This window comes from Protopterus annectens, chromosome 1.part1, assembly GCF_019279795.1.
Source record: "Protopterus annectens isolate FY-2018-M chromosome 1.part1, PAN1.0, whole genome shotgun sequence".
Lineage (NCBI taxonomy): Eukaryota > Metazoa > Chordata > Ceratodontiformes > Protopteridae > Protopterus > Protopterus annectens.
The window spans coordinates 774,377,840-774,405,395 of NC_056726.1; the positions used below are offsets into that span (position 1 = coordinate 774,377,840).

The window sequence follows — 27,556 nt, forward strand, 5'->3', positions numbered from 1 at the left end:
AGTTTCAATCACAGGAGTTATTAAAAGTAACATAGATGGAAAGATTCACACAGATGCAGAAAATCAATTCTAAACTAATCTCACTGTATTTTCCTGACTGATGTAAATAATTACTGTTTCCTACTTATTTAACAGAGCAACACAAGGTGATGTGAGTAAGTGGTCTTTATTGTCAGGTTTCAAAAATAGACTGCTGAGTGTCCCTATCACATCTCTCACTAATATTTATAATAATTTCAGTGCTGGCTATAGAATTACAGCACATTTGATCACCTGATTCTGTGGTTCTCACACTACCCTCCTGACTAGAAGATGAACCAGAATCTAGCACAGATGTGCAATACACAACTACAGCTTTGCTAAGGCATCTGGAGATGGTAAAACAATTCCAGTACTTTAATCCTTTTTGTAGAAACTAACTAGACATTTTCTGGCACCCCATGTTAGCAATTAGTTCACCAATAAGAGCAATAATAACAAGATCCCAGACCAGACATTGTGTCTTTTGCTGCATTCAGGCCTGTGAGATAAAATCTTTATGGCCTAAGCCAAGTAATTTAATTTCAAACTATTTTTCTTAAGGTACGCTGGGATGAGCTTAACCCCTTTCCTTCCAACATCCTTTGTTCACATATATCCATTTCAGCAGTTACCACAATACAGCCTGACATACATGTATATTTATTTTGTGTCCAGTAGGACCCACTATTGATACATTTCTAACACAAGCAGCTTCACAAATACATTATTAACACAAACATCTGTACAAATCAGTTTGATATACAAATCACATAAAATTATTTACAAAACTCCAGCTAGCTATACTGGCATATGTTACACATGTAGTGCCCTACTCTGTCCGGCATAGGTGGCACTACCTCACATTGTCACAATAATAATCATAAAATATTATGCAAAGAAGAGTATTAAGCAGAAAATGATTTATATATTAACATTGATGGTATGTTAAGACCAGGGCTCATTAGAAATCACTTTGAAATGAGATAGTAGAAAAATGTTGTTGTCACTTACAATAATTGCTTTTCAGATTTAAAAAGATATATGTAATTTATCTATCTATCTATCTATCTATCTATCTATCTATCTATCTATCTATCTATCTGTCTATCTATCTATCTACAAGGGAAGAACACTGATCCAAATGGACCATCTTATGTTTTAGGTTTGGAGATGCAACAGAAATTAGTAGACAGCAAAATGTATAAATTCTACAATAATGATTTAATATACAGTAAATGTTTAGCTACTTGTATACATATCTGTAAAGCTTATGATTTGTTTTGTGCTAAGGATATAAATTGGTTGTATACAAATTAAAGATATGAAAAGCAGAAAACAGTGAAAGAAAATTTAGTGAAGACTAATATAAGGAATCAAAAACAAGTAAAAGTAAAGGAATATACATAAGGTGAGGAAAAACAGTAAGGAAGGTACTCTAGAAGGAATGTAGAATAGGATAGAGAAAAAAAAAACATTAGCAGGCTTAACAGTTTCCAGTCCTTTTGCAGGTAAGATGAATTTCTGATGTAGTTATACAACTGATGTCATTGAAGCATTTACAAATTGGATGATTGTGAAAGGTGCTGTTTTTCTTTTTAGATAAGACCTTAATTAAATTGTTTTGGGAATGCTTCTTTCAGACTGAGACAAAGAATGTCGCAGCGCTACAGCAGTTTATAAGAAAGATCTCCCAGAATAATGACAGTTTAACTGGACATCAGATTTGAGTTCCTTTACAACAATTTTGTAATCTAAGTAGATTAAATATAAGGCTATTAATATGTACTAGGGCTATAATAGTGGATGGATGTGTACACTGTTAAGAGAAAGATTAAGGTTTTAGTTATTAGTTTGTTTTTGGCCATTTTACCTGTTCCTTTAGGTAGTTTACAACATTTTTTACATGTAATGATTTTATTCAGTATTTTTTTAGACGCGGTAGCGCTGTCGCCTCACAGTAAGATGTTGTCCTGTTCGATTCTCAGCTAGAGCATCTTCTGTGTGGAGACATGTGTGAATGGGCGCACCTTTGTTGAAGGTTGTGCATCAGGGCTGGCAACTTGGCACGTAAAAATCTACTGCCAATCATTAGCGGACCGGAGTTCCGCTGTGGCGACCCCTAACCGGGAAAAGCCGAAAGACACAATCATTCAGTATTTTTTAGACAGAGTATTATTAATATTGTGTACTATATTATATAGGTATTATTTTGCTTAATTTAACTAATTTCTTATATTTCAAAGTATAATATTGTATGTTAATTGGTTTATTGGGTTTAGTTGGTGAGTCAGGTGATCTTGTTAATGGTTTATAAGGAGTGTAACTAATGTACTGTTTTATTCTGAAGAAGTCCTGAATGACACAGGACAAAAGTGCTAAATAAATTCTTTTAGTTGAAGTATTGGGCAGTTTTTTGGTAGTCTTTCCGTCTTTGGCAGTGTTTTCTTATGTCTTGTTTGGCCATTGATATGCTGGTTGTTTTTACCCAGTATTACCAATCCTACATGTCATATATAAAACTTCTATAAAAAGGGAATGTGTATATACATATTTAAGTACTAATAAGCTAACTTCAATTACTAGCATGTCAGGTGATGCACAAAATTTCTGGAGAATTTAGTTTTCTTTTTAGACCTTATAGAATTTACACCAGATCTCCTATATGTGTGTTATGTGTTAGCCTCCTGACAAGACAGTATTTTGCTAGCAACTGAAGGTGCTAAAGTTTAACAATTTACAAATCAGTGTATCCAAAAGAAAAATTATTTATTATTATTTATTTATTTACATTTGTTGACCGGGCTAGTCTAGCTGGATATATTTCCATTTTCAGTAGAGGCCCGAGGAGAAAAGCTCCACAGAAGTAAAAAATGTATACATACATAAAAATCAACATAAATGATAATAAGCCATTTAGGAAAAGGTTAGTAAAAACAGCAAAAAAAATTCAAAAATTATACTCTGTGATGGGGACACCAGTTCACATGATGTAGAATTGATGTTGCTGTGGTTCTGCTAGGTTTGTAAAACAGCAAATTTTGTTGACAGTGGTTTGACATTTCTTTTATTATTATAGGAAAATTGATTGGTAAGGCATATTAAAATTTGTGAATTTGACTCTTCCGACTGATGGCCATCTGAAGTGAAGTGATATGTTACCTTGTAACAATAATTAAGACACAAGATAATTTTTCTCAGTGTGTAATTTAGTGTGACCACGAAGTTTAGATGATGCTAAGGTATCTGAAGGAAGTCGTTGAGGAGACTAAATGAGTTAAGTCATTTTGTTTGAAATAAACCAGTGCCAAGCTTTGCTGAAGTCATTTTGTAAGAAGAATGGCACAGAATTCTTTGTTCTGATGCACTTAAACTAAAGTTAAGTAAATCAATGGCATAAGCTGTGGCTTGAAGACTGTAAGATGCACGAAATACTTAGCTTATAAATAAGGAGAATAAAATATGACCATGTACCGGTCCTTGTTAGACTCTAGATGGCAAGGTCACTCGATCAGACAAGGTATTGTCTATTATCAGAGAATGTTTGATAATGCTAGATCTAGTTTAAGGGTCCAGCAGAGAAAACAATTTGAGAAAGCTAAGAATACATGAAGGAATGATGTACTAGTGTGCGAAGTCATTGAAAAGTGCCCTGTGAGTAGGGCTTTATTCACATTTTGGAAAATGGAATCAGTGTGACAAAGTAAATGGTTGTAAAGTTGGGGATCTTTAGTTTTAAGTTTGGCGAGAACTTGAAAGGCAGGCTTATAATGATTACCTTAAGTAGCATGTTGGAATGAAGAGAGAGCTGGGAGATGTATGGGACTGAGAAAAAGAGATCTTGTACCAAGTATGTTTTCACCTTCATCTTCATACATTTTTTATTTATTTTATTTTTATTTGTTAACCATGTTAAGTGTGCTAGTCAACTGACCCTTTTCAGCCATGACATAAGCTGTGCATAGAGCATGATACAAATGTGTGCAGGTGCAATGCTTCTAGAATGAGCAAATATGAGTATACAGGAATTATATAATAAAGAATTAAAAAAACAGTTATTGGACTACAACATATATAGTACATAATAGAATAAAATGGATATAGTACAGACCTGAAAGAGCAATTATTGTAATATAACATATAGTTTCCTGTGAATGATGTACTCTGCATCTACATATTAGCAGATAAGTATTTATATACATACAGAGTTTAGAGAGTAGAAGCTCCTGATTGTGATTTAAAATGGCTTTCCTGTATTATAGACACATGCCATCATGTCCTGCTTTGTGATAATCCCAATTTTAAGTGGACAACACACTTATTAGTCCTTGCGCTAATGTTCTGTGTGCTATGGCATATTGTACTCTTTACTTTTATTTGTGCTACTGTGTGGGTGGCGGTGAATATTTTTCTGAATGTTTCTTTCCCTTACAGTTCATATAAGCATTTTTAAAAAGTGTAAGTACAACCCCCGTGGTATGGCTATGTTATATTGCATGATGGCACAGCACAGTGGAATAGTGAGGATCCTGCCTGAAGTGTCTTGTAACACTGTCTGTCTAACCACACAGCACTGTAGAGAGGTACATGTCTATGATGCACTAAGTTATATCAGTAACCCTACCTAACTAAACATATACTGCTGCAAGGGGAACCCTGCTTTATGCACAGTTATCAGGTGATGACTAATCCACCTGTGATGCTCATATCAAATCATTTTTTTGTTCCCTGCTCCCTACTGATAATTAGCTTCCTGTGATCTATTGACTCTTTCATTCCTGTCAGGGTAAGAGATGTTCCCACCCCATTCATTCCGTTAGAGGTGAGAGTCAAACTCAGGGCCGTCAGGGCTTTTGTTTTCTTCTTATATCCTAATGACATGATCTCCCACATTATCATAGAAGGAAAGCTGTACCCCTTTGTGCATGCTTCCACATACATGCTCCTGAAGGCTACCATCACTGGCATGGCTGGACCAAGCTCACATCCAGTTTATTTCCAGCTGGTCTCCACTCATATGGTGGCAATCAGCCAACTGGAACCATCGATCCCACACTCCTGGACAGGCAAGCTGACATCAGATGCCCACTCCCACTACCTCCCAGCTGATTCCATGCCTGAACAGTAGTCAAACTCAGATCATCTGGGACATAGTCAGGGCTTCATCCCTCTATACCACAGTGCCTAAATCAGATGAGACTAGTGATTCAGCTCTCTGAGGCAGGTGTGTTCCTGCCTTCTGTACCCTTTATTAGGATACTGTTCCTGAATCTATCCATGGTTCACTAATCAGATGATGGTAGTTACTCAGATGTGTGAGACATGTGTATTCCTCTCTACAGTACCATTTAAGAAGACACTAATATGGGGATTTTATCTATATTTAGTATGAGGTTTGTAAGCAGTAATGAGCAAGGTGACAAGCGCATGTGATGTGTTTTTGTTTTCAGTACTGCAGAGTAATCACAAATTTGCAGATAGCAAGATAATTACCCTACTTATGTGGAACTAGCCAATTAGCACTTATGACACTACAAAAATACCGCAATCATATAGTTCAGCAGGTGAGATGCAGCCCATGTTGCCTTGACAAGACGATACTGAATGTGCCATATGACAAAATGCTTCACAGGAAGGACTGTACTAATCAAGTATTAGAGAATGAGCAAACTGCACTTCAACACCTGATTGGAGAATGGACGTTATCCAGCAGGGTATTAATGTACAAGTAATGCCCACTGACAAATGAGTCCACCGCTTCATGGCAGTATATCAAGCTTCTGTGGAGCTTGGACTGCAAAAGAACAAAGTGATGGTCGCCATTAATTTATGCTCACTAAGCAGCGGTTCTGCTGTTTAATGAACATAAAATGTAAAACAAAAAAAAAGAGACTGTGTGTGTGTGTGTGTGTGTGTGTGTGTGTGTGTGTGTGTGTGTGTGTGTGTGTGTGTGTGTGTGAGAGAGAGAGATCAAGAGAGTAAGAGTGATCTTGTGTGAGTGAATGTCTGTATGAAGGCAGAGAAGCCTGTGTATGTGAGAGAGAGTGAAGAGTGAGAGCGATTTTGTGTGACTGAATACATTTTGATTTTTTTCCTAATTTATTGCTTTCTGCACTTTTTTAGTTGTTTTTAATTTAATTGCATTTATTTGAACTGTATTTGCTTTAATATTGCTACACACTCAAGTGTGCTAGTTTGCACTGCATTTGAATTGTTTTTACTGTTGTTTTAGCTGCTTTTCTGTAAAAAAAAAAAAAAACTTTTAAGCTTGTTTCCCACCTTTCCTGTAACTAGTCTAGTCCAGATACAGATTTGCTGTATTCAGGACTGTTTGTAAGCTTCTGAGTCCCCCAAGCCTTTCTGTGTTGGAGGGAAGCCTTCAAGCTTATCAGTGAGAGTGGTAAGCACTAGGTAGCCTATCTACTACAGGAGGAGTGGTTTTTGGCCCAGAAATTGTTGTTTATTGGCTGTTTGGGCAGTGTTTCCACCCCTTTCAACTTTCTGGTTTAAAAGCCCATGTTTCCACGGGTTTACGCTTGTTTAAGCTCCACCTAGTGGCGCCGAGCTGAGGTAATGTATTACTGGTGCAGAAAGTCTGCTCTTCAGTTATTCCCTTGAATCTTGCTAGTTTTTTCTCTCTTGCACTTCAACAGGATTTGTATCAGTTATTGTAGCACACCTAAATGCCATCAGCACTAGTTGTTCTTCACGGAAATAGCTCCTGTACTTAGTAGTTATGACGACCCCTCCTGGCATGATTAAAGGGCAGTTCTTTATGCTTTCTTCTATTAACCTGGTGCACTTGGGCATTCTGAACTGCCTCATGTAAACATACAACCCTCTCCTCTTACCTCCCAACACTCAGACTTGTGAGAGATGCACTTATATAACCATATTGGAAGCTATGCACTCTCCAGCCAAAATTGGACTAGCTGGTCAAGAGGAGAAAGTGTACACCTGCACCACATCACATGGAACACATAGCCCTTCAGAACACCCACCAACAAATCTCTCACATAAAAACACAAACCACACATCCACCTTCATGGAGGCTCTCAATAGAAATTTACCCAAACAGCAGAAACCTCCAAGACAGAAACCCAGCCAACCACCACAACACAGCACAAACCACAGGACACATAGCTCACCTCCACAGTGTGCCCCACAACCTAATCCCTTAAGGCTAAACACCTTGCCCAATACACTAATCATAGGTGACTCAATAGTAAGGCACACAAATGTCCCACTCACTAGGTTGAATAAGGAGAAGGTAACAGTCAACTGTCTATCAGGTGCCAGAATCCAACACATAAAACACGCACTCAGGTCACTCCACAACAAATACAAGTATTGACTCTGTCATTGTCCATGTGGGTGTGGATGACCTGAGATGCACCTCCCTGGACTACATGAAAAGAGAAATGGTGAAGCTGTCATATTATGTGGCCCAGGCAAGTATGACCCTAGCCCTGAGCAGTATCCTACCGTCACCCAGAATGATACCACAGTACAAACAAAAAATGATTTGCTTCAACAATTGGCTAAGTTTCTGGTGTCATTCTAAGGGGAACCAGTATCTGTCTGCTTGGGATGATATGATTGACAGTCCTTGATGCTGTGCCAGAGATGGCCTGCATCTGTCACCCCTGGGCTTCCAGGTACTGGCTAAGGCTCTTGCTACCACTATAGTGCCTTTTTTAGGTGGTATTCCAAAGACCAAATTACCACCATAACAGCTATAAATAACTGCAATCTGAGGGTCATTCTGCTCACTGCTAGAAATCTAAATCTCAAGATGCACTTGCTCGAAGCACTCCTCAAAATGGAGAACATCGACATTTGTGCTGTAATGGAGACCTGGTTTAAATTGGCAGAAAGCACCCCTGCACTACCAGCTTATAACTCATTCCACACCTTTCAGCCTCGAAACATAGACCATAGCTCCAAAGGCGGTAGTGTCTCCATATTCATAAAAGATATGCACACCTCCAGAATAGTAGCCCAGCATAATGCATCTGAGATACTTCAGGTACAACTAACATTGGGTAAGACGGTGGTCCAGGTCATAGCCTGCTATAGGTCCACAACCATGTCCCTACACTCTCTCCCCATGTTCCTATGTACCCTAGAATCTGTCAAGGTCCAACCCAACACTCTCATATTAGGAGACTTCAACTACCCCTCCATTAACTGGGAAAACTACTCAAGTACCAATACACTGGTTCAATGCTTTCTGAAATTCATCATTTCCAATGCCCTGGACCTACTCATTCTGACCCCCACTAGAGGAAGCAACATCCTTGACCTGGTTATTACTAACATGGGTGACCATTGCTCTACACCAGTAGTCAATCATTCCCTGGTCAGATTCAACCATAAACTAATCACCATGGAAATCCGCATCTCACTCACACCCCCCACAAAGGTAACCACCTTGAAAAACTTCTCTAAAGCTGACATTGGCCTCCTAAAAAGAGAGGTGGCTAACTTCACGCCAATGGAAAATAGCTGCATGACTGCCGAATCATACACCAATGCACTGTATGAATATGTACATAAATGCATGGAACTAGCCATACCCAACAGAACCAAGACGCTCTCCTCCAAAATAAGGAAGCCAATCTGGTGGTCCCCTACCATTAATAAACTCTACAACAGAAGGAAGAAACTGTTGCAAGAAAAGGTGAAGCCCCAAGACTGGAAAAACTCCCTTATTAACCTCAATAAAAAGTTGAGATCAGTCATCAAATCCTCTAAATCCAGCTATGAAGGCAGCATTGCAGCAGACACTAAAAACAATCACAAAGCCTTCTATAGTTATATAAAGGAACTCCATGGCACTATCCAGATTTGCTCTGAGTTACTGCACAATGGTAGCTCCTATACTGAGCCAACAGATATTGTCAACATACTTGCCGACAGAGTCAGTGCTAACTTTACCCCCCCAAAGGACCAATCACAATACCAGAAGAATGCCAGGCACCCAACATTACTGCAGCACAGGTTAAAGCTGCAGTGTCCAAGGCCAAAAAATACAGCTTCCATGGGACCTTATAATTTCCCTGGCTGTGTTCTACATGAACTACAAAGAGAACTGGCACCACATCTGTGTGCCCTGTTCAGTCACTGCCTCACCTCAGGCTTTGTCCCTATCGAATGTCACAGTCATCCCTCTCCATAAAGGGGGAGTAACTACAGCCCCTAGGAATTAATGCCCAATTAGCCTGACAAGTTTGATATGTAAAACTATGGAGCGCATCACCATGGACCTGGTTAACAAAGATATAGGAAATCTCCAAACTCTAGACCCCCACACAACTTGGCATTGTGAAGGGAAGATCATGCCTGCTCAACCTGGTTGACTTCTTTGAGTCAGTCACCAGGGCTGTGGATGAAGGTAAGGCAGTGCATACAGCCTACCTCGATCTGGCCAAAGCCTTTGATGCCATTCCTCACTCGGGAATTATTGATAAACTCATCAAACTAGGCATCAACCCCTATATGACTAGGTGGGTTGCAAATTGGCTCACAGATAGAACACACAGTGTGAATGTAGTAGACTTAAAGTCAGACTGCTGACCAGTCACGAGTGGAGTCCCACAAGGATCGGTCTTGGGTCCTCTCCTGTTTGGCATCTACGTCTTAGAAGTCCAGGTCAAAAAAAAGGGACTCTGGCTGACCAAGTTCACAGACAACTGCAAGCTGAGAGCCATTATTAACTCCCCCAAGTGATGCAGACATCCTACAGAAAGGCTTCACTGAGACCAATGACCGGTGTCAAAACCATGGCCTTAAACTTAATGCCAAAAAAATTTGTCATCATCCCCTTTGGTAAAAACTAATTTCCCACTAATTACACATCAATGGCAGCCCACTGAACACTGAAGGAGTTATAAGAGATCTCGGGACTTAGGTTGACAGCAATCTCTCCTTTGACCACCACATTGCCACTGTGGTCAGAAAGTCTTTTTATGTGGCACATCTCATTACCAAGGGTTTTGCATCCAGGAAGAAAGAGGTCATTGTCTCTCTCTACTCTTATAGGTTCATAGGTTCATAGATTAGTACTAATCTATGAACCTATGAACTTATTCTCTGTCTCATATCGCCTACTTAGAGGCAATCTTTGCCTGACATACAAAGCCATGTCTGACCCAGCTCTGTTAGAAATGCTATATCTAAAGAAATCCCAATCCCTCCGCACCACATGCTCCAGAGACCTCAACCTCATTACCACAATCAACAGAACATGCTGGAGGGACAGGTTCCTCACCCAGAGACTGCCCATGCTCTGGAATAGACTTCCCATACATGTCAAGCAGAGCACCTCGCTGTCCCTCTTCAAAAGAAATCTTGATGCATGGATAGGTAATAGAAAGTTCACCCTGGGGATCACTCCAGTGGCTGTACTTGATAGAAGCACTGGGAACTAACATTGAGTGGCATGATTCCAGGACACCTCTGTGGGCTAAGCTTATAAAGGCTCTAGGGCCATTAGCCTAGTACACAGCTATGAACCTATGAACCTATGTATGAAAGCAGCGTAGACTGTTTGAGAGATTGAGAAAGAGGGTGAGACCAATCTTGTGTGACTGAATGTATGTGTGAAAGCAGAGGAGACTGTGTGTTTATGTGTGTGTATATGTGTGTGTGTGTGTGTGTGTGTGTGTGTGTGTGTGTGTGTGTGTGTGTGTGTGTGTGTGTGTGTGAGCTTGTGTGTCTGTATGTGTGTGAAAGCAGAAGAGACTGTGTATGTGTGTATGGGAGAGAGAATGGGCTCTATGTAAAATTGTGTTTTACTTGCTTATTATTTTTTAAGCATTATATTGTTTTTAATATATGTTTGATGTAAAATGCTTCCTCCAACACCATTAACATATACTACAGCAAGTTTGAAACATTAGGCGGTGGAACTATTTTACATTAAAAATATATAAAAAAACAATATAGTATTTAAAAAAACAAATAAGCAAGTAAAACACAACAGTTTTAGGGAGCCCATTCTCTAAGTGCAATAATGCCCTCCAGAGTGTCTGTTAATGTGCCTGCAGCATCGGGCCTCATAACACCCCTGGGCTGACGTTAATTATACATTAACACACACCCTGTCAGGCATTACTGCTTGCATATGACTCACTGAAATGACACTACATAGTGGGACCTGAGAGACTTTGCCTACTGTACAATAATTAGGTGACATCAGTGACCTTGCCTAATGACACATTGCTGTAGTATGGAAGGGACTTTGTCAGTACTGCAGTAGTCAGCCAGTCATGGATGAAACACAGTGGAAAAGGGAAGACCTTGTCTGTGATACATAAATAACCTCAGGTCAGTGACATTCTGCCTAATGAAATATGTCAGTGAATGAGTCGAGATCCTACATTTATTACAGTAACTGATGATATTAATGACCTTACATGATCATAGAGTTTGACAGGGTAGCAGAAACTGTGCTTATGGTTCACAACTAAAATCTACTAAGAACTTGAGAATTACACCCATACTTTGTAATTACAGTGGTATTTTTTTCTAAACAGTTTTGTTTTTTGTGTTATCTCTGAAGTATTCTTTCTTATTTTTCACAGCTCGCGACACTATTATGTCCTCTAATACAGCTGCTTTTATTCAAATAAGAGTTTATTTTCTGGATTGAGATTCTGGTGGGTGGGGGAAGGTTGAAGATTCATCACTAGAGCATGCGATTCATTAGTTTATCTCCCTGGGTGTCACAAACTCCACTGATGCCTCATGTTAACTGAACACCTTGCATGTGACAATTCTTGGCATCATTCACTGTGTTACTGATAACGCTGTGACCTGCTACTCTATACATTGCTCAAGCAGATCCAGCCATCTTACCTTTGCCTCATGATAAGCATGTCTATGGCTGCTTAATAGTCCAATCTTTTTAACAGGCCATGTTTTGTCTTGAACCTGGGTCAAAAGCAGTATAATGGTATATCCTGCTGCTTCACCAGTGGGCTGGCATCAACTTGAAAACACCTAACTTCAAATTTGCAAATCAGAAATGTAATTTACAAATCGTAGTTTATGCCTGTTAAGGTATTGCTTGTAGCATAGATCAGTTTTGCCTGAACAAAAGCTGCAAACAAATGTAAAGGATAGAGTCAAAATTCTTTTTTGCAAACTAGTTACCAGTGGAATTGTGAAACCATGTTGAAATAATGTTATAAGTATTTGGGAAATACACTCTGCAGAGTGGTAGATGTATAGAAAAAAAGTGCTTACTTTAATGCAACACCTTGGACATCAAAAACTTTACAACCAGGGTTATTGTGAGAGAGCATAAAAAGGCTTAACACAGCTGTGCTGATTTGCTTAGAAAAAAACTTGATTACAACATGTTTGCTTAATTCCAAAGATAAAGATTTTGAGAGAACCATATGTTCAAAAGTACAAAAACAAAATTACTCCTGTTACTCTTATTCCTTTAAGCATGAGGGAATTTGTAAGGTTGCAGTCTCCTGAAGACATAAATGCTTCATTCATGATACTTTAAAGATTGCCATGATGAAAACATTTTAACATTTTTGTTGGTGGGCATGATTCCAAGAGCATGGGACAGGACACAGTATTTGCATATTGTATTCCTGCCATAGAGGAGATATAGGCCATGGATGCATCCTGCACTGGTTTAGCTACCATTGGTAAAAGGAGACAAGGAGGACAGGATGCTAGGTGTGCCAGTTTGATGGTATGGTGTTTAATTTATCATCTTATCAGCTAAATGATGATGAGATTAGTGTCTTGAACAAAGGTTTAACCTTTGTTCCTGGGAAAACAAGTATTTTTAATGAGGTTGTCATAGACATAGCCCTATTTTGTAGGAATTTAGCCTTAAAAAGTCTTTACAACGAAGCTACTGGAAATGTTATTGAAAACCATGTAAATACTTTAAGACAGCCTAGTACATTTACACCACCTTTTACACCAGCACTAAATATGTTTTTGAAGAGTTGTGAGAAAGATTTAATACATTACTTTGGGACTAGACAGCAGAATAGATATTATAACCTCACCAATCAACAACAAACAGCTTTGAGGGGGTTGTGCAACAATAGAGACATTGTGATTAAAACAGCGGACAAAGGAGGGGCAGTGGTTGTCCTGGATAGAGCATTTTATTATTCTAAGATTAGGGAACTGTTATCTGATAACACTACCTACATACCCATTAATCCTATAGTTGTACATAGGGTGATAGAGGAGGTACATCTGGCCATAAGGAAGTTACACTTTGACATGTTGATAGATGAAGAACTATTGAAATTCTTGCTGATTACTAAACCTAGAACACCAGAGTTTAAAGCTCTACCGAAGATTCATAAGTCTTTGGAGGACCCACCCTTAAGACCCATAGTTTCGGGCAGAGGGTGGGTCACAGAGAATATATCTATTTGGTTGGAGCATACATTGAGGCCATATGTAGATAAAATACACAATATTTTAAAGGATACGAAACAGTTTCTAGAGATTGTTAGAGCATATGAGTTGGAAGGTTTTCAAGGGAATACCATCATGGTCACTTTGGATGTACAAAGCCTTTTCACTGTCATAGGCAACAGCTATGGCCTACAAGCCATTAAACATGTCTTGTGCAAATGGGAGAGGATGAACATAAGGTAACTTTAATATGTACACTTTTGTCTCTAGTTTTGGAGAACAATATTTTCGTACGTGAACAGCAGATTTATAGACAGGCACAGGGGGTTGCCATGGGTACCCCCTGTGCTAACACCTATGCTAATTTGGTTCTACATCATTGGGAGGTCGAGACAATTATTAACAATGTTAACTGGAAAAAGTATGTGGGAGCCTATGCAAGATTTGTGGATGATGTCTTTTTGTTTTGGAGAGGAGATGAGTGTGAGCTACATAGTTTTTTAGATTATCTACACACCACGACATCGTTCTTAAAATTTACCATGACATACTCCACAAAATGCATAGATTTTTTAGATACTAGGATCACCCAGGGTTTAGGGGGTTATTCCTCCACTTTGTACAGAAAAGATTGTTGGACAAACCATTTACTATCTTTTGATAGCATGCATCCTCGGCATGTTTTTCCAAACATAGTACAAGGACAGCTATGTAGGGCATCTAGATTGTGCTTAGAAGACGAAGGTTATAAGGCAGAAGTGGAAAAATTAATGACTTGCTTTAGTAGTAGAGGGTATGATGATAGGTTGTTACAGACAAAAATAAGTCATAGTGCACAAATGAGAACCAAGGAGTATAAGCCTTGGCTATTAACTAATCAGAATGAAAAATGCCCTAGGTCCAAATTAAGAAAACATGATGGACTTAAAATGTATTTTACTTACAGCAGTAACATCACTGATATTCAAGCTATTGTTCAAAGGAATTGGAATATATTAAGGACAGAGGATAAACTTAGTGAGATTGTAGGTCATACACCTAGGTTTGGATATAGACGTAATACTAATCTTAAGGACTTACTATGCAAAGAAAAGAGTTTCCTTGGCAATGACATTAGGATGAGCAAGGTAGGAACATCACCTTGTGGCAACTGTAAAGCTTGCTCAAGCATTAATAAGGATCCTACTTTTAAACATCCTGTAGATGGGAGAATGTTTAATTTTAAAGCTAGAGCAACGTGTAGGACAACACATGTGGTTTACATTGCTGAATGTCAAAAATGTATGTCTTACTATGTAGGGATGACAACTAATATGCTGAAAGTTAGAATATTACAACACCTCACATGTATTAGGAATAGAGTAGAACAGAACGCTCTATATAAGCATGTGGAGAAGAATCCCACGCACATTTTCAAGTTTAAAGCTATTGTTAATGCTAGGTTGGGTGTTAGAGGGGGTGACATCAAGTTACATACTGAGTCTTTAGAGTCTAAGTGGATCATCACACTCACTTCACATAGATATCCAGGTTTAAATGACAGGATACCTTTAAAACCTGCATTACAAAGTAGGCGGGTAAATTACTAGTGTTTGATTGGCTGAAGTTTCTTTTTTAAATGAGAGATTGTATGTGTTTTATTGTCTGATGAAGGGTTGGTGAACCCGAAAGCGCTTACTGTGTTGGAACTGTATTGTCTTGGAATATTTATATAAATATATTTTATCCATACAGCGGTGTCAAGCCAGTTTTTTCTGTTTCCAGTCCATATGACAGCTTTGGAGCTGCAACAGAAAGATATAGCATGCTAGTATGCAAATGTAAGCAACATTGCCATGAAACCAAATTTATGCAGCAAGAAAGCAAAGACTATGCATCTCACATCTGTGGCTGGCATGTCCATCATGTAGGTGATCCACACATAGGTTCATAGGATGATACTAGGCCCTTATAAGCCTAGTCAATAATTTTGCCCATGTTCCCTCAAAGTTAGCACCTGTTTTCCCTGTCCAGCAGGAACACAGGTGGGATCCCAGGGGTGTATTTTCTGTTTCCCGTCCAGTCGTCCAGGTTCCTCTTAAAGAGGGCTAGAGAGGTACTCTGCTTGACATGAACAGGGAGTCTATTCCAAAGATGGGGGGAGTCTTTGGGACACAAATCTATCTTGCCAACAAGTTCTATTAATGCCACAGACCAAGCTAAGGCCTTGCATGTGGGTTGCTCGAGTGGAGTTTGTCTTATGGATATGTCTGGGTCTGAGATGGCCTTGTATGCCAGACACAGGTCACCTCTGAGCAGTCTGTATGAGACTGAGTAGAGGGACAGGGCTTTTAGCCTATCTGTATAGGATAGAAGTTTGAGACCCTAGATTTTCCTGGTCAGGAACCCTTATGGTCTCTCCAACTGCTGCATGTGCTTGGCAAGGTGCATGCAGAAGGGGGCGTTGTACTTGATAATGGGTCTGCTAAGAGAGGAGTACAGGGATGTTTTGATCTCCTTGTTCCTTGATAAAATACCCTTATGTATGAGGTGAGCCATGTAGAAAGCCTTCCTTACAACGGAGGCAATGTGGTGGTCAAAAGTGAGGTTGCTATCAACCTGGGTGGCAAAATCCCTCATAACTGACTGCATGCTTAGTACATTGTTATTAATGTGATAATTAGTGAGGATGCCATTTTCCCCAAAGGGGATAATGATGCATTTCCTGGCATTCAGTTTGAGGCCATGCTTCTGGCACCATTCATTAATTTGGTTAAGGCCCTCTTAAAGGATGTTCCCATCACTAGGGGAATTTAAGACAGTGCCCAGCTTGCTGTCATCTGCAAACTTGGCCAGCCACAGACCACTGGTTTTGTCTTGCACATCAGAAAAGTATATCCCAAATAGCAGAGGCCCCAAGACTGATCCTTGGGGTGCACTGCTTGTTACAGGCCTGCTACTAGAGGTGACTTTCCTATTTTGACTGAGTGAGTTCTATCAGTGAGGCAGTTATCTACCAATCTGGTAACGTACAGGTCGATGCCTAGCTGGGAATAGTGTTGAAGGCTTTGGCTTGGTCAAGGTAGGCAGTGTGCACCATCTTCTCCTTGTCCATGGCTTTGGTAACTGTTTTGAAGACGTCAACCAAGTTTAACAGGCATGATTTCCCTTTGACAAAACCAAACTGTGTGGGGTCAAGTGTTTGGAGGTTGCCAATGTCCTTGTTTATAAGGTCCATGATAATGTGTTCCATGGCCTTGCAGATCAGGCTAGTTAGGCTGATGGGCCTATAATTGCCTGGGTCAGTCGACACTCCATCTTTGTGCAGAGGGATGACAGTGGCTGTCTTCCATTCAGCTGGAATGAAGCCGATGCTCAGGCTTTGGTTGAATAGAGTGTAAATGGAGCTGAGAGCTCATGCCTGAGTCCATGTAGGATACATCCAGGGATGTTATTGGGCCCCATGGAGACTGTATTTTTTGCCTTTGAGAGGGCATTAAAGGACCTGCTCCATGGTGATGAGGGGAGGGGCAGGTGCTGGGGAATGTTCTGGTTTATGGATGAGGGGACGGAAGGTGAAGTTTTCACTGAACCTGTCTGTCAGTAGGTTGGCTATATCTATGGCATTTGTGTATGTGGTGTTATTGACCACCAGTTTAGAGCAGATTTGGGTGTTACCTTTGAGACTGTGGACATATGTGAAGAATTCCTTGTGACTGTCCTTAGTGGATGTGGCCAATTTGGACTTAAAGTTAGCCTTAGGGGATTTCACCAGTGACCTTATTTACTTGTTCAGACAAAGGAGAGATTGCTTCCAACTTGGCACCTGCTCCTTCTTGGTCCTGGACAGCAATTTTTTCCTTTTATTATAGGGTTTGTGTATTGCTGCTATCCACCAGACAGATTTACTCTTCCTTTAGGAAGATGATGTGCTCCTGTCAGGTATTGCTGAGTCCATACAGCTATGTAGGTGCTCATATCTTTTTTGGTGTAGGCTTGGACATTAGTGCTAGTTCCAACTGAAGGGATGGTGGTTGTAAAGCTGCTTATACCTGCTCTGAGGAGATTATAGTCAGCTTTAGAAAAGTTTTTTCATTTGACCCTGACAAAGGGAGGGTCAGGGGAGATGGTAACTTCAAAAGTGATTGCTTTATGGTCAGATCTTACCAAGCAGGATGACACTGTAGGGGTGACAGTGGCTACTCATGTTGGTTAGGACCAGGTCCAGGATATTTTCACATCTCATAGGGGTGTCAACCAGCTGATCCAATGCATTAGCATTGATGAAGTCGGGGAATCTCTGGGCATTCATGTTTGGGCTACAATAGGTCTTCCATTCTATGGCTGGGTAGTTAAAGTCAACCAGGATCAGGGTAGAGGGTTTAATCTTGATGGATTCAAGTAAGTCCAGATAGGTGGAATGGGCATCGTGAGTCATGGTTGGGGGTCTGTAGCTAGCTATGATTTGAATAGGTGTTCTGTCAATAGTTAACTGCACTTGGAGTGTCTCCTGTGTGTCATACCATTTGATCATCCTGGAGGTGTGTATGTCTCTGATAAATATTGAAACTCCACCTCCTCTGGCTTTGTAGCCCTCCATTTGTGGTCTGAAAGTATGGTAAGATGAGTAACCTGGTAAGGCTGGGGTGCTTTATCCATATTTGCCTAGTATCTACCTATGAACTTATGATTGCAAAGTTAGGGTGGTGACTGCCACTAGATAAAAATAAAATCTGCTTCAACTATGTTAATAAACTTAGAATTAATCTCCAGTAAGCTAGTCATTAGTATTCTAGCAGACAAACTATGCTCCAACTTCACATCAAATACCCACCCTACTGTTCCCACATTCTCTCATCATCTTCCTCCTTCCAAAATCACCCTTAAAGGATAAAGTCCTTTGGGTTCTATCCATAACCAAATACACTATATCCATGGGTTCTGATAATGTACTGGGCTACCTTCTTATCAGAACAATGTAGCCTGCCTGAATTTGTCCTTGAACTTTTTAATGTCAGCCTCTCTGAAGGATATGTTTCTGATACTTTTAAAACTGCCACAGTGAAACCAATGCATAAGGACTGCTGCATGACTGATCCAGGCAATTATAGTTCTATTAGCCTCACAAGTATTATATATAAGGTTATGGACCATAGCATATATGAATTAATTAACTAAGACATAGGTAATCATCTGGCTTTAGACCCTAATCAGTTTGGTTTAGTCAAATGGAGATCTTGTCTCTTAAACCTGCTTAACATTTACCATAAAGCTCATTAAAGTGATGGACAACAGACTGCACACTGCCTGTCTTGAACTAGCTAACAGGCTTCCATTATGGTTTTATTTTTAAGCTAACACAGCTCAGCATAAACCTTTATTGTGCCTGCTGGGTAGACAATCTGCAATCAGGAGGACCTCACATACTACAGCTATTGGGTGCTTCACCCAAACATAGCACAAACACTAATGATAACCCACAAAGTTCAGGCTTTGAGCTTCTCCTTTTTGCATCTACTTTTCCAGATATCTAGCCCTAGGTTCAAAGACTATGGCAGTAATCATTAACTCTACTATAGATATCCTGATAATTTAACTGGGACTTGACCATGCCAGCTCCTGGTGTACCGACCATGGACTCAAACTACATGCTAAGAAATGCAGTGCAGTTCTGTTTTGGAAAAAGAAACCCCTCCATTCATATTACATAAGTAACACCCTCTCCAAACAGGCACTGCCACCTATGCTGACAATACCATGCACTGCCACCTATGCTGACAATACACTATAATTTGATCATGTTTCTATTAAAGTTCACAAATTATTTTACATAGCTTGGCTAATCTCCAAAACATTTCCTCTAGATCAAAACAGGTCAGAGTCCCCCACTACTCATTGCTTTTTAGGCCCATCATTGAATATAATGACCCCTTCAGCATATACCTCTCTAAATATCTTGTTCAGTTTGAAAGATCCCAAGGGTCCTTGACCAAGGAAATAATTAGAGGACTTAAGTATCTCAGATACCCAGCAGTCAGACCATCTGCTATCTCCCTGTACTTGGTTTCTATAGATTCTTTTAATGTAAACTTGTGATTTACTCATGTAAACAGGCTCATAGTTTTAACTTTTAATGTAAACTTGTGATTAGCCTTTATTTATTTATTTATTTATTTATTTACTATTTGTTTTCCAGGTAAGTGGACTAGCCTTTTAAGTCTTTAAAGCCATGACTCAAATGCCATGAGTGATCCTGTCCTACTTGACCTCCTCCATCATCTTTGTAAAACCAATGGCTCTTTAAATACTTGAGCCAAGGATCCTATTCTCCATCAACAAATAAGTAAGAGGTGACTGTGGGACATTCTCCACCTTTAGAACTAGTTGCACTTACAAGTCAAACAAAGCAGTACCCTAGGTGCTTTCAAGGTAAGTCTCAAAGATTGGATAGCATTTCATAAATTTACCCTCAGGCTAGCCTGCGCAGCCCTCCATGAAAAGGTGATAAAGTGTAGCAAACACTGAAGCAGAGTATATTTAGTTATCTGGCTAGGGTTCTATATAACCAAACAAAACCACGTAGTTCCAACTCAAAATTGTAAAACACACAGTAAACTACTGTGGATGCCACAAACGTCACTGCACGAACAACAGTTGTTAAAATAATAATTTTATTAAAACCAAGGTTAAGCGCTTTCATCTAAAAACTAGACTTCATCAGAACACTTGAATTAATGAACTGAAAGTTTAAATACAATCATACAACCAATAACATTCTGCTATTTAAATTAGAATGACTCACTAAATGTCATCACTTCCCCTTCATGAATATATAAATTCTTGGAGAAATTACCTATATACATAAATCACATCCTAGCTTCAATTATAGGTTTTATAAGTATATTATCATTTATACCTGGCAGGGTAGTAGCATTCAGTAATATTTGCCATCTCACCTCTTTTTCACTTAATAATGCTTTCATATTACCCCCCCCCCCCCATTGTGTGGGTACAAAACTTCTAGCAAGGCAAACTTGAACATATCACACTCAGAATTATCCCTAATATGTCTATATAGGGCATTGTTAACATCCTCTTTTCTGATTTCATATTGCATCCTATTTTATGCACAAACCTAGGACTATCCCCCACCAATCCAAAGATGTCAGGATCACATTTCAAAATACTCCAGTTGTTCCGAAAAGTAGATTATACAAAGGTAATATGTACATAAAGCCATGTAGGAGTGGCACTACCAAGTGTGGTAGATGCAATCAGTGTTTTGCCATATTAGAAGAACCCACCTGGTGTGTGGGCAATAAGAGTCAAACAGTATTAAACTTTAAGAAAGGGAACTGTCAGACTATGAATGTTGTATATTTTGCTCAGTGTACCAGGTGTCCCGGATTTTATGTGGGCAAAACCGGACGGCACTTTAAAGATAGGATATATGACCACTTGTATGCCATCAGGGGGGAAATATGAAAGCATTATTAAGTGAAAAAGAGGTGAGATGGCAAATATTACTGAATGCTACTACCCTGCCAGGTATAAATGATAATATACCTATAAAACCTATAATTGAAGCTAGGATGTGATTTATGTATATAGGTAATTTCTCCAAGAATTTATATATTCATGAAGGGGAAGTGATGACATTTAGTGAGTTATTCTAATTTAAATAGCAGAATGTTATTGGTTGTATGATTGTATTTAAACTTTCAGTTCATTAATTCAAGTGTTCTGATGAAGTCTAGTTTTTAGATGAAAGCGCTTAACCTTGGTTTTAATAAAATTATTATTTTCACAACTGTTGTTTGTGCAGTCACGTTCGTGGCATCCACAGTAGTTTATTGCGTGTTTTACAATTTAGGGTTCTATATAGTCTTTATGACTACTTGTTTAGTATTTATCGATGAAGCTATGAACCTTTAGTACTTATGCTAAATACTGCACAATGTGAAAAGACAAACTATGCATTAGAAGGTGAGGGTTGCTGTACAAGTTGACGCATCTGCAGAATGTATCGAAAGAATACACATCCATCCAGGAAATGGGTATGTGCTATGGATCTGAGGGACAGAGCCATTTGCAAGCTTATGCTAACAGTCACTGCTCCAACCCTGTAGTAGATGAGTAAAAGAAATGATGTGATTCCAAAGAATTAGTTATTCCCAGTGAGCTGCTAACACAAAACATATTTTGGACCACTCTGCTTCTAGGCAAAAGGCAGATTACCTATAGGGAGAAAGCTTAAGTCACCGCATAATCAGATAGTGTCAGTATATGTATCATTACATCTGTCAGGTGCCTTTTTTTACATCCATTGTCTGAATACACGTGGTGGTTGTATAGAACTGACCACAACACTGGAGAAATATTAGGCTTCTTTTATTAGAATTGCTCTTGCATGCATAAACATGCAGATAGATAGATAGAGAGACTTACTGGTCTAAGATCTTACTGTCTGTTAACTGCTCTTTTGCTGATTATTATGGACTTAGGAGACCAGGAGGAAGGCTTGAGTGTAAATGGTGGCTGACTGGGCTCAGGGATATTAAGTTTTGATTGATGCGCATGATGTTTTCTGTTAAACACAAATATTCAGTAAGAATGCAGCATTCATGTCTAGACAGATCTTTCTTGCAATTAGCCAGCTGGCTATGCTCTTCCAGGTAGATGACAGGCTGTATACACTGGTTTGTCTAACTACAGGGAGAACTTTTTCATCTGAAGAATGGGAGCCAGCTGTTTGACTTTCTGCAGCTAAGCTTTCATCCTATAAGTTGGGCCTCCTGCCACAATAACTTCAGAAGGTAATGTCAGTGGTTATCATGACTGTGAACTTTGGGAGTGGACTGAATTTCATAGATTGCTCCCCATGTCTAACTCAGTTGGTTTGGGCAAGTCAGGATGGACTTGTGTCATCTATTTATCTTTGTTTTTTTGAGTTGTAGGACCTTTCCCATTTTCTTAAGAGACCATTATGATCTCAGTTTTGAAGAAGTCTGTTCTTGAGCTTCAGGACCTTATTGGCTTCTGCCCCCCACCCCCATCCCATCTCCACCTTTCACTTTAATGACAGTTTTTTATAGAAAGTGGTGTACTGTATACAACTTGATTTCTTTATGAGGGAACGTGGAATTCATGAGTTGGGAGTTGGTGTAATGGTTAAGGTGTTTACCTCACAGACAAAAGGTACAGGGTTTAATTTTCTACAAGAAAAACTGGCTAGGCTTAAAATGGTCCACAAGGGCAGCTAGCCTAGTAGTTAACTATGAGCCTATAACTCATTTCAGTTTGGTTTTCAGACAAGCCATAACATTGAATCTACCCTTAGCAGGATATTAAGTTGTCTTCAGGAAGTGAGATATCAGTATTACTGTTCTGGTGTGTCCCTTTTGAGCTCTCCATAGTTGTGAAGATAGTTTATCATGATAACTTACTGCAGCATCTTCATTTATACTGTGGATGTTCTGGTACTCAGAGCCATAGCTGTTCCATCTGGTGCTTGGTGCTGCTAGTCTGGTACTCAGAGCATAGCTGGCCCATCTGGTGCTTGGTGCTGCTAGTCTGGTACTCAGAGCCATAGCTGGCCCATCTGGTGCTTGGTGCTGCTAGTCTGGTATGCAGAGCCATAGCTGGCCCATCTGGTGCTTGGTGCTGCTAGTCTGGTACTCAGAGCCATAGCTGGCCCATCTGGTGCTTGGTGCTGCTAGTCTGGTACTCGGAGCCATAGCTGGCCCATCTGGTGCTTGGTGCTGCTAGTCTGGTACTCAGAGCCATAGCTGGCCCATCTGGGGCTTGGTGCTGCTAGTCTGGTACGCAGAGCCATAGCTGGCCCATCTGGTGCTTGGTGCTGCTAGTCTGGTACTCAGAGCCATAGCTGGCCCATCTGGTGCTTGGTGCTGCTAGTCTGGTACTCAGAGCCATAGCTGGCCCATCTGGTGCTTGGTGCTGCTAGTCTGGTGCTCAGAGCCATAGCTGGCTCATCTGGTGCTTGGTGCTGCTAGTCTTGTACGCAGAGCCATAGCTGGCCCATCTGGTACTTGGTGCTGCTAGTCTGGTACTCAGAGCCATAGCTGGCCCATCTGGTGCTTGGTGCTGCTAGTCTGGTATGCAGAGCCATAGCTGGCCCATCTGGTGCTTGGTGCTGCTAGTCTGGTACTCAGAGCCAAAGCTGGCCCATCTGGTGCTTGGTGCTGCTAGTCTGGTACTCAGAGCCATAGCTAACCCATCTGGTGCTTGGTGCTGCTAGTCTGGTACTCGGAGCCATAGCTGACCCATCTGGTGCTTGGTGATGCTAGTCTGGTATGCAGAGCCATAGCTGGCCTATCTGGTGCTTGGTGCTGCTAGTCTGGTATGCAGAGCCATAGCTGGCCCATCTGGTGCTTGGTGCTGCTAGTCTGGTACTCAGAGCCAAAGCTGGCCCATCTGGTGCTTGGTGCTGCTAGTCTGGTACTCAGAGCTGTAGTTAGCCCATCTGGTGCTTGGTGCTGCTAGTCTGGTACTCAGAACCATAGCTGGCTCATCTGGTGCTTGGTGCTGCTAGTCTGGTACTCAGAGCCATAGCTGGTCCATCTGGTGCTTGGTGCTGCTAGTCTGGTACTCAGAGCCATAGCTGACCCATCTGGTGCTTGGTGTTGCTAGTCTGGTACTTTGAACCATAGCTGGCCCATGTGGTACTTGGTTCTGCTAGTCTGGTATGTAGAGCCATAGCTGGCCCATCTAGTGCTTGGTGCTGCTCCCTGATCTGGCATGCTCAACATTAAGTCGACAAGCAAAATTAAAAAAAAGTCTCTTCTCTGATGTGGTGCTTCTCACTTCTTTCCTTAGGAGGAGCACCAGGTTCTCTGTGTTCCATGCTCATGTTAATTTGTGGAGAAAAAAATGGACCTGCCAGTCATGCCCCCTATCATCCTGTGCCTAGGGCAATTGCTGTTTTACCCACAGTAGCTATGCTTCTGCTGGTACTGTCATTCACTAGCTTGTTTTTTACCTCTCAGCACTAGTCCAGAGGTTGTTAATCAGATAAATTCCTTTTTCATACTTCCCTCTGGTTTCTGCTGTCCCACAGAGCTGCATATTTGGCAAAGGTTGTGTCCCATACACATTCTTCTATTGGGAGAGCTTACTTATAAGATACGCTTACATTATATCATAGTTTGCAGATGATACACAGTTATGTATCTCCTTTATTCAGAAGTAAATATCAATGATTTGTACTCTTGCATATAATCTGGAGGTCAGCCTATTCATGTTGTTGAATGTGTCTGTTGCTCAAAAATAGCTACCATACACTCCTCTCCTGAGCATATCACAAAACAAAACAAAAAGTGTAAAAAACATGAGAAGCTTGGAGGATATTTCTGTAGCTCATCATATAGATGGCAGCAGCCATGACAACTCCTTGCACCTCAGTAAACCTGAGCTGTTTGCCTTAACTTTGTTAGTAAGGTGCATGATCTTGGAGTTATCCGCAATGACATTTTCACACTAAGGGATTTTATAAAGGACACCAAAAAGTGTGCACTATATGTACAGTCAGTGTAACCTTTCTGAGCGAATAGTCAACATAAGCATTGTGGTAGGACTGATCTCAAATTCAGAAATTGTGCACAAAGTGTACATATAGGTTAAACTTTGTAGTAACGTTTATGAATCTGGCCTAGTGACGCCAGGAACAAACAAGAAAAAAAATGAAACAACTAAAATAAACATATATTCCTATTTTCTTTGGAAAGTAATGAATTGTGCAGTAAAATATTGTATGATTCTTTGTCTTCAACATGGATATATCATACTGACATTCTGTCTAAGAGCAGCAAGTTTGTTATAAAATAGCCAACAAATTTGAAAGGATAATTTAAACTGCCTTTCTAAAAACGAGTGCAGGGCTGCTTTAGGAAAAAGGCATTTATTAAAAAAATGTACTTACCTGATCAACAAACCCACCAGCAACTGTTAGATATGAAGCAGGATATGTTGAAAATATTCCTGCAGTAGCCTTTGGCCCGGCCACTGTGAAATTACCACCGCAGTAGTTGTACAAGGCATCTTTTGGATTAGAACAAGAGCAACAAAAAATACATTTAGATTTTTCCTGGTTGATATTATAATTTTACAACCAAAAACAATTTCAAATTATAAAAGAGCAACAATATAATGTCTAATATCCATAGTTAATCATTCAGAGACAATGTTTCAAGTGTTTTTGGCCACCAACATCTTATTACTGTCCTGTTAACATTTCTGGAAGTCATTTCTCTCCTTACTAAAAAGTTCTGATTTCTTCTGGTTGTTGGTTCATGCTTCAGTTATGTGCATTGACATCTACAGTGCACTCTACATTTCTCCAGTGCCATCTCCCCTAAAGCCAAGATCTACAGATAAATATGTGTGTGTGTGTGTGTGTGTGTATATATATATATATATATATATATATATATATATATATATATATATATATATATATATATATATGCCATTTTTGTGCTGTATTTGTTTTCAGAATCATCACATCATTCACTGAACAGCCTGTATAAATACTATTCCTTTTGTGACTTTATTATTTTTTGTCTCCTTTTTGCAAGCACTCCTGACCATCTCTTGCTCAGCTGCATTACTTTTACTTTTAGTGGTGTTGCTCACTGGGGCTGGAACTGCAGTAGCTGTGGATTGAGAAGGGGACCTGAAGGAGAACAGCCAGCAGCATCACATATGCTGTACTGAATGTCAGGGGATTGTTTGGCTTTCCCTAACTGGACAGAGTCACCAATGTCATACAAATTACTGCATCTAACATCAGTTAGCTCCAGACTCCCCTTCAATTTATTTTATTTATTGATTTGACCATGTTTAGTGGGAAAGTTCAGCTGGGCAAAGCCCCTTTGCAGTGGAAACCCAGGAAGAAAAGCTCTAACAGAGAATACAAGTACTGATTAACAATAACATTGAAAGTACATAAAAAAAAGAAAACAATTTCAGATTAGCATGAGATTTGCATGAGAAAATTTCAGAAAGAAGACAGGATACAATTAACGGGGATATATTTATATGATATGAGCAGTATCCAGCTGGTGAGCCAGCAATTAAGGTAACAGAAATATGTTAATTAGTATTTCTTGTGGATGAATTTAGGAAAGGAGGTAGTTGTGGAAGCATAAAGTAAAGGAGGAAGTAGTTGGGTTTGAAAGGATTTAGATGAAATGGGTAAGAAAGATCTGAGTAGAGAGGATCCATGAGATGGACAACACCCCATGACCCCAAGAGATGGAGGAAAAAGCCACAATGATGTGAATAATTTGCTTCATGGTTATGGTACTGTTAACATCATCAGGTGACATGTCATTTTGCAGGACAGACACCCTTCTCAGACTGGGCAAGGCTGTTCCTTCTCACCTTCCCAACATGGCTCTTGCAGGGCTGCAACCCTCTATGCCATGAAGCTTGAGCTTTCTTTGTGACTTTAAATTGTCATCTTTTATAATTTAGGCTGTGCCACAAAGTTCCTCCAGTGATGCCAAAAATGAATAAATAAATATAGTACATATGTAACAAATATAGTACATTCTCATTACAATGCACTTGTTTATAGTATACATGTACTAAACATGCACTGATGCACTGATACTCATGTAAACAGGCTCATAGTTTTAACTTTTAATGTTTTTACATTAAAAAAAATTCCTGTTGCATGTAACACCATATATTCATAATCCTTGCTGTACAGTCTTCTATAAGTATGTTTGACCTCTTTCTTCCTGATGAGAGTATTTATAACTTCTTCTTTCAGCTTTTCCCAGTTAGGGGTTGCCACAGCGGATCATCTGTCCGCTCATGATTGGCAGTGGAGTTTTACAGTGTCAAGTTGCCAGCCCGGCACCCAACTTTCCACAGAAGGCACATACACTCACACCTAGGGCAAATTTAGAGTATCCAATCCATGTACTGCATGTCTTTGGGATGTGGGAGGAAACCGGAGCACCCGGAGGAAACCCACGCAACCCCAGGGAGGACATGCAGACTTTGCACAGAAGGCACCCCAGCCGAGAATCAAACCAGAGAACCTCTTGCTGTGAGGTGGTAATGCTAACCGCTGCACCACTGTGGCCGTCCACGAGAGTATTTGTAACGTATCAGAATATTTAGG

At 40.0% G+C, this 27,556-nt stretch overlaps 1 protein-coding gene across 1 annotated transcript in view; it reads right to left on the reverse strand.

The window, feature by feature from the left end:
• The window catches only part of LOC122807101 (aquaporin-7-like), a 219,978-nt gene that overhangs the window by 67,375 nt on the left and 125,047 nt on the right, over nucleotides 1-27,556 (reverse strand). Inside the window, exon 4 of the mRNA XM_044078058.1 lies at nucleotides 25,343-25,461. Within this exon, the coding sequence (XP_043933993.1) occupies nucleotides 25,343-25,461 (119 nt within the window). The remainder of the gene's footprint in view (nucleotides 1-25,342; nucleotides 25,462-27,556) is intronic.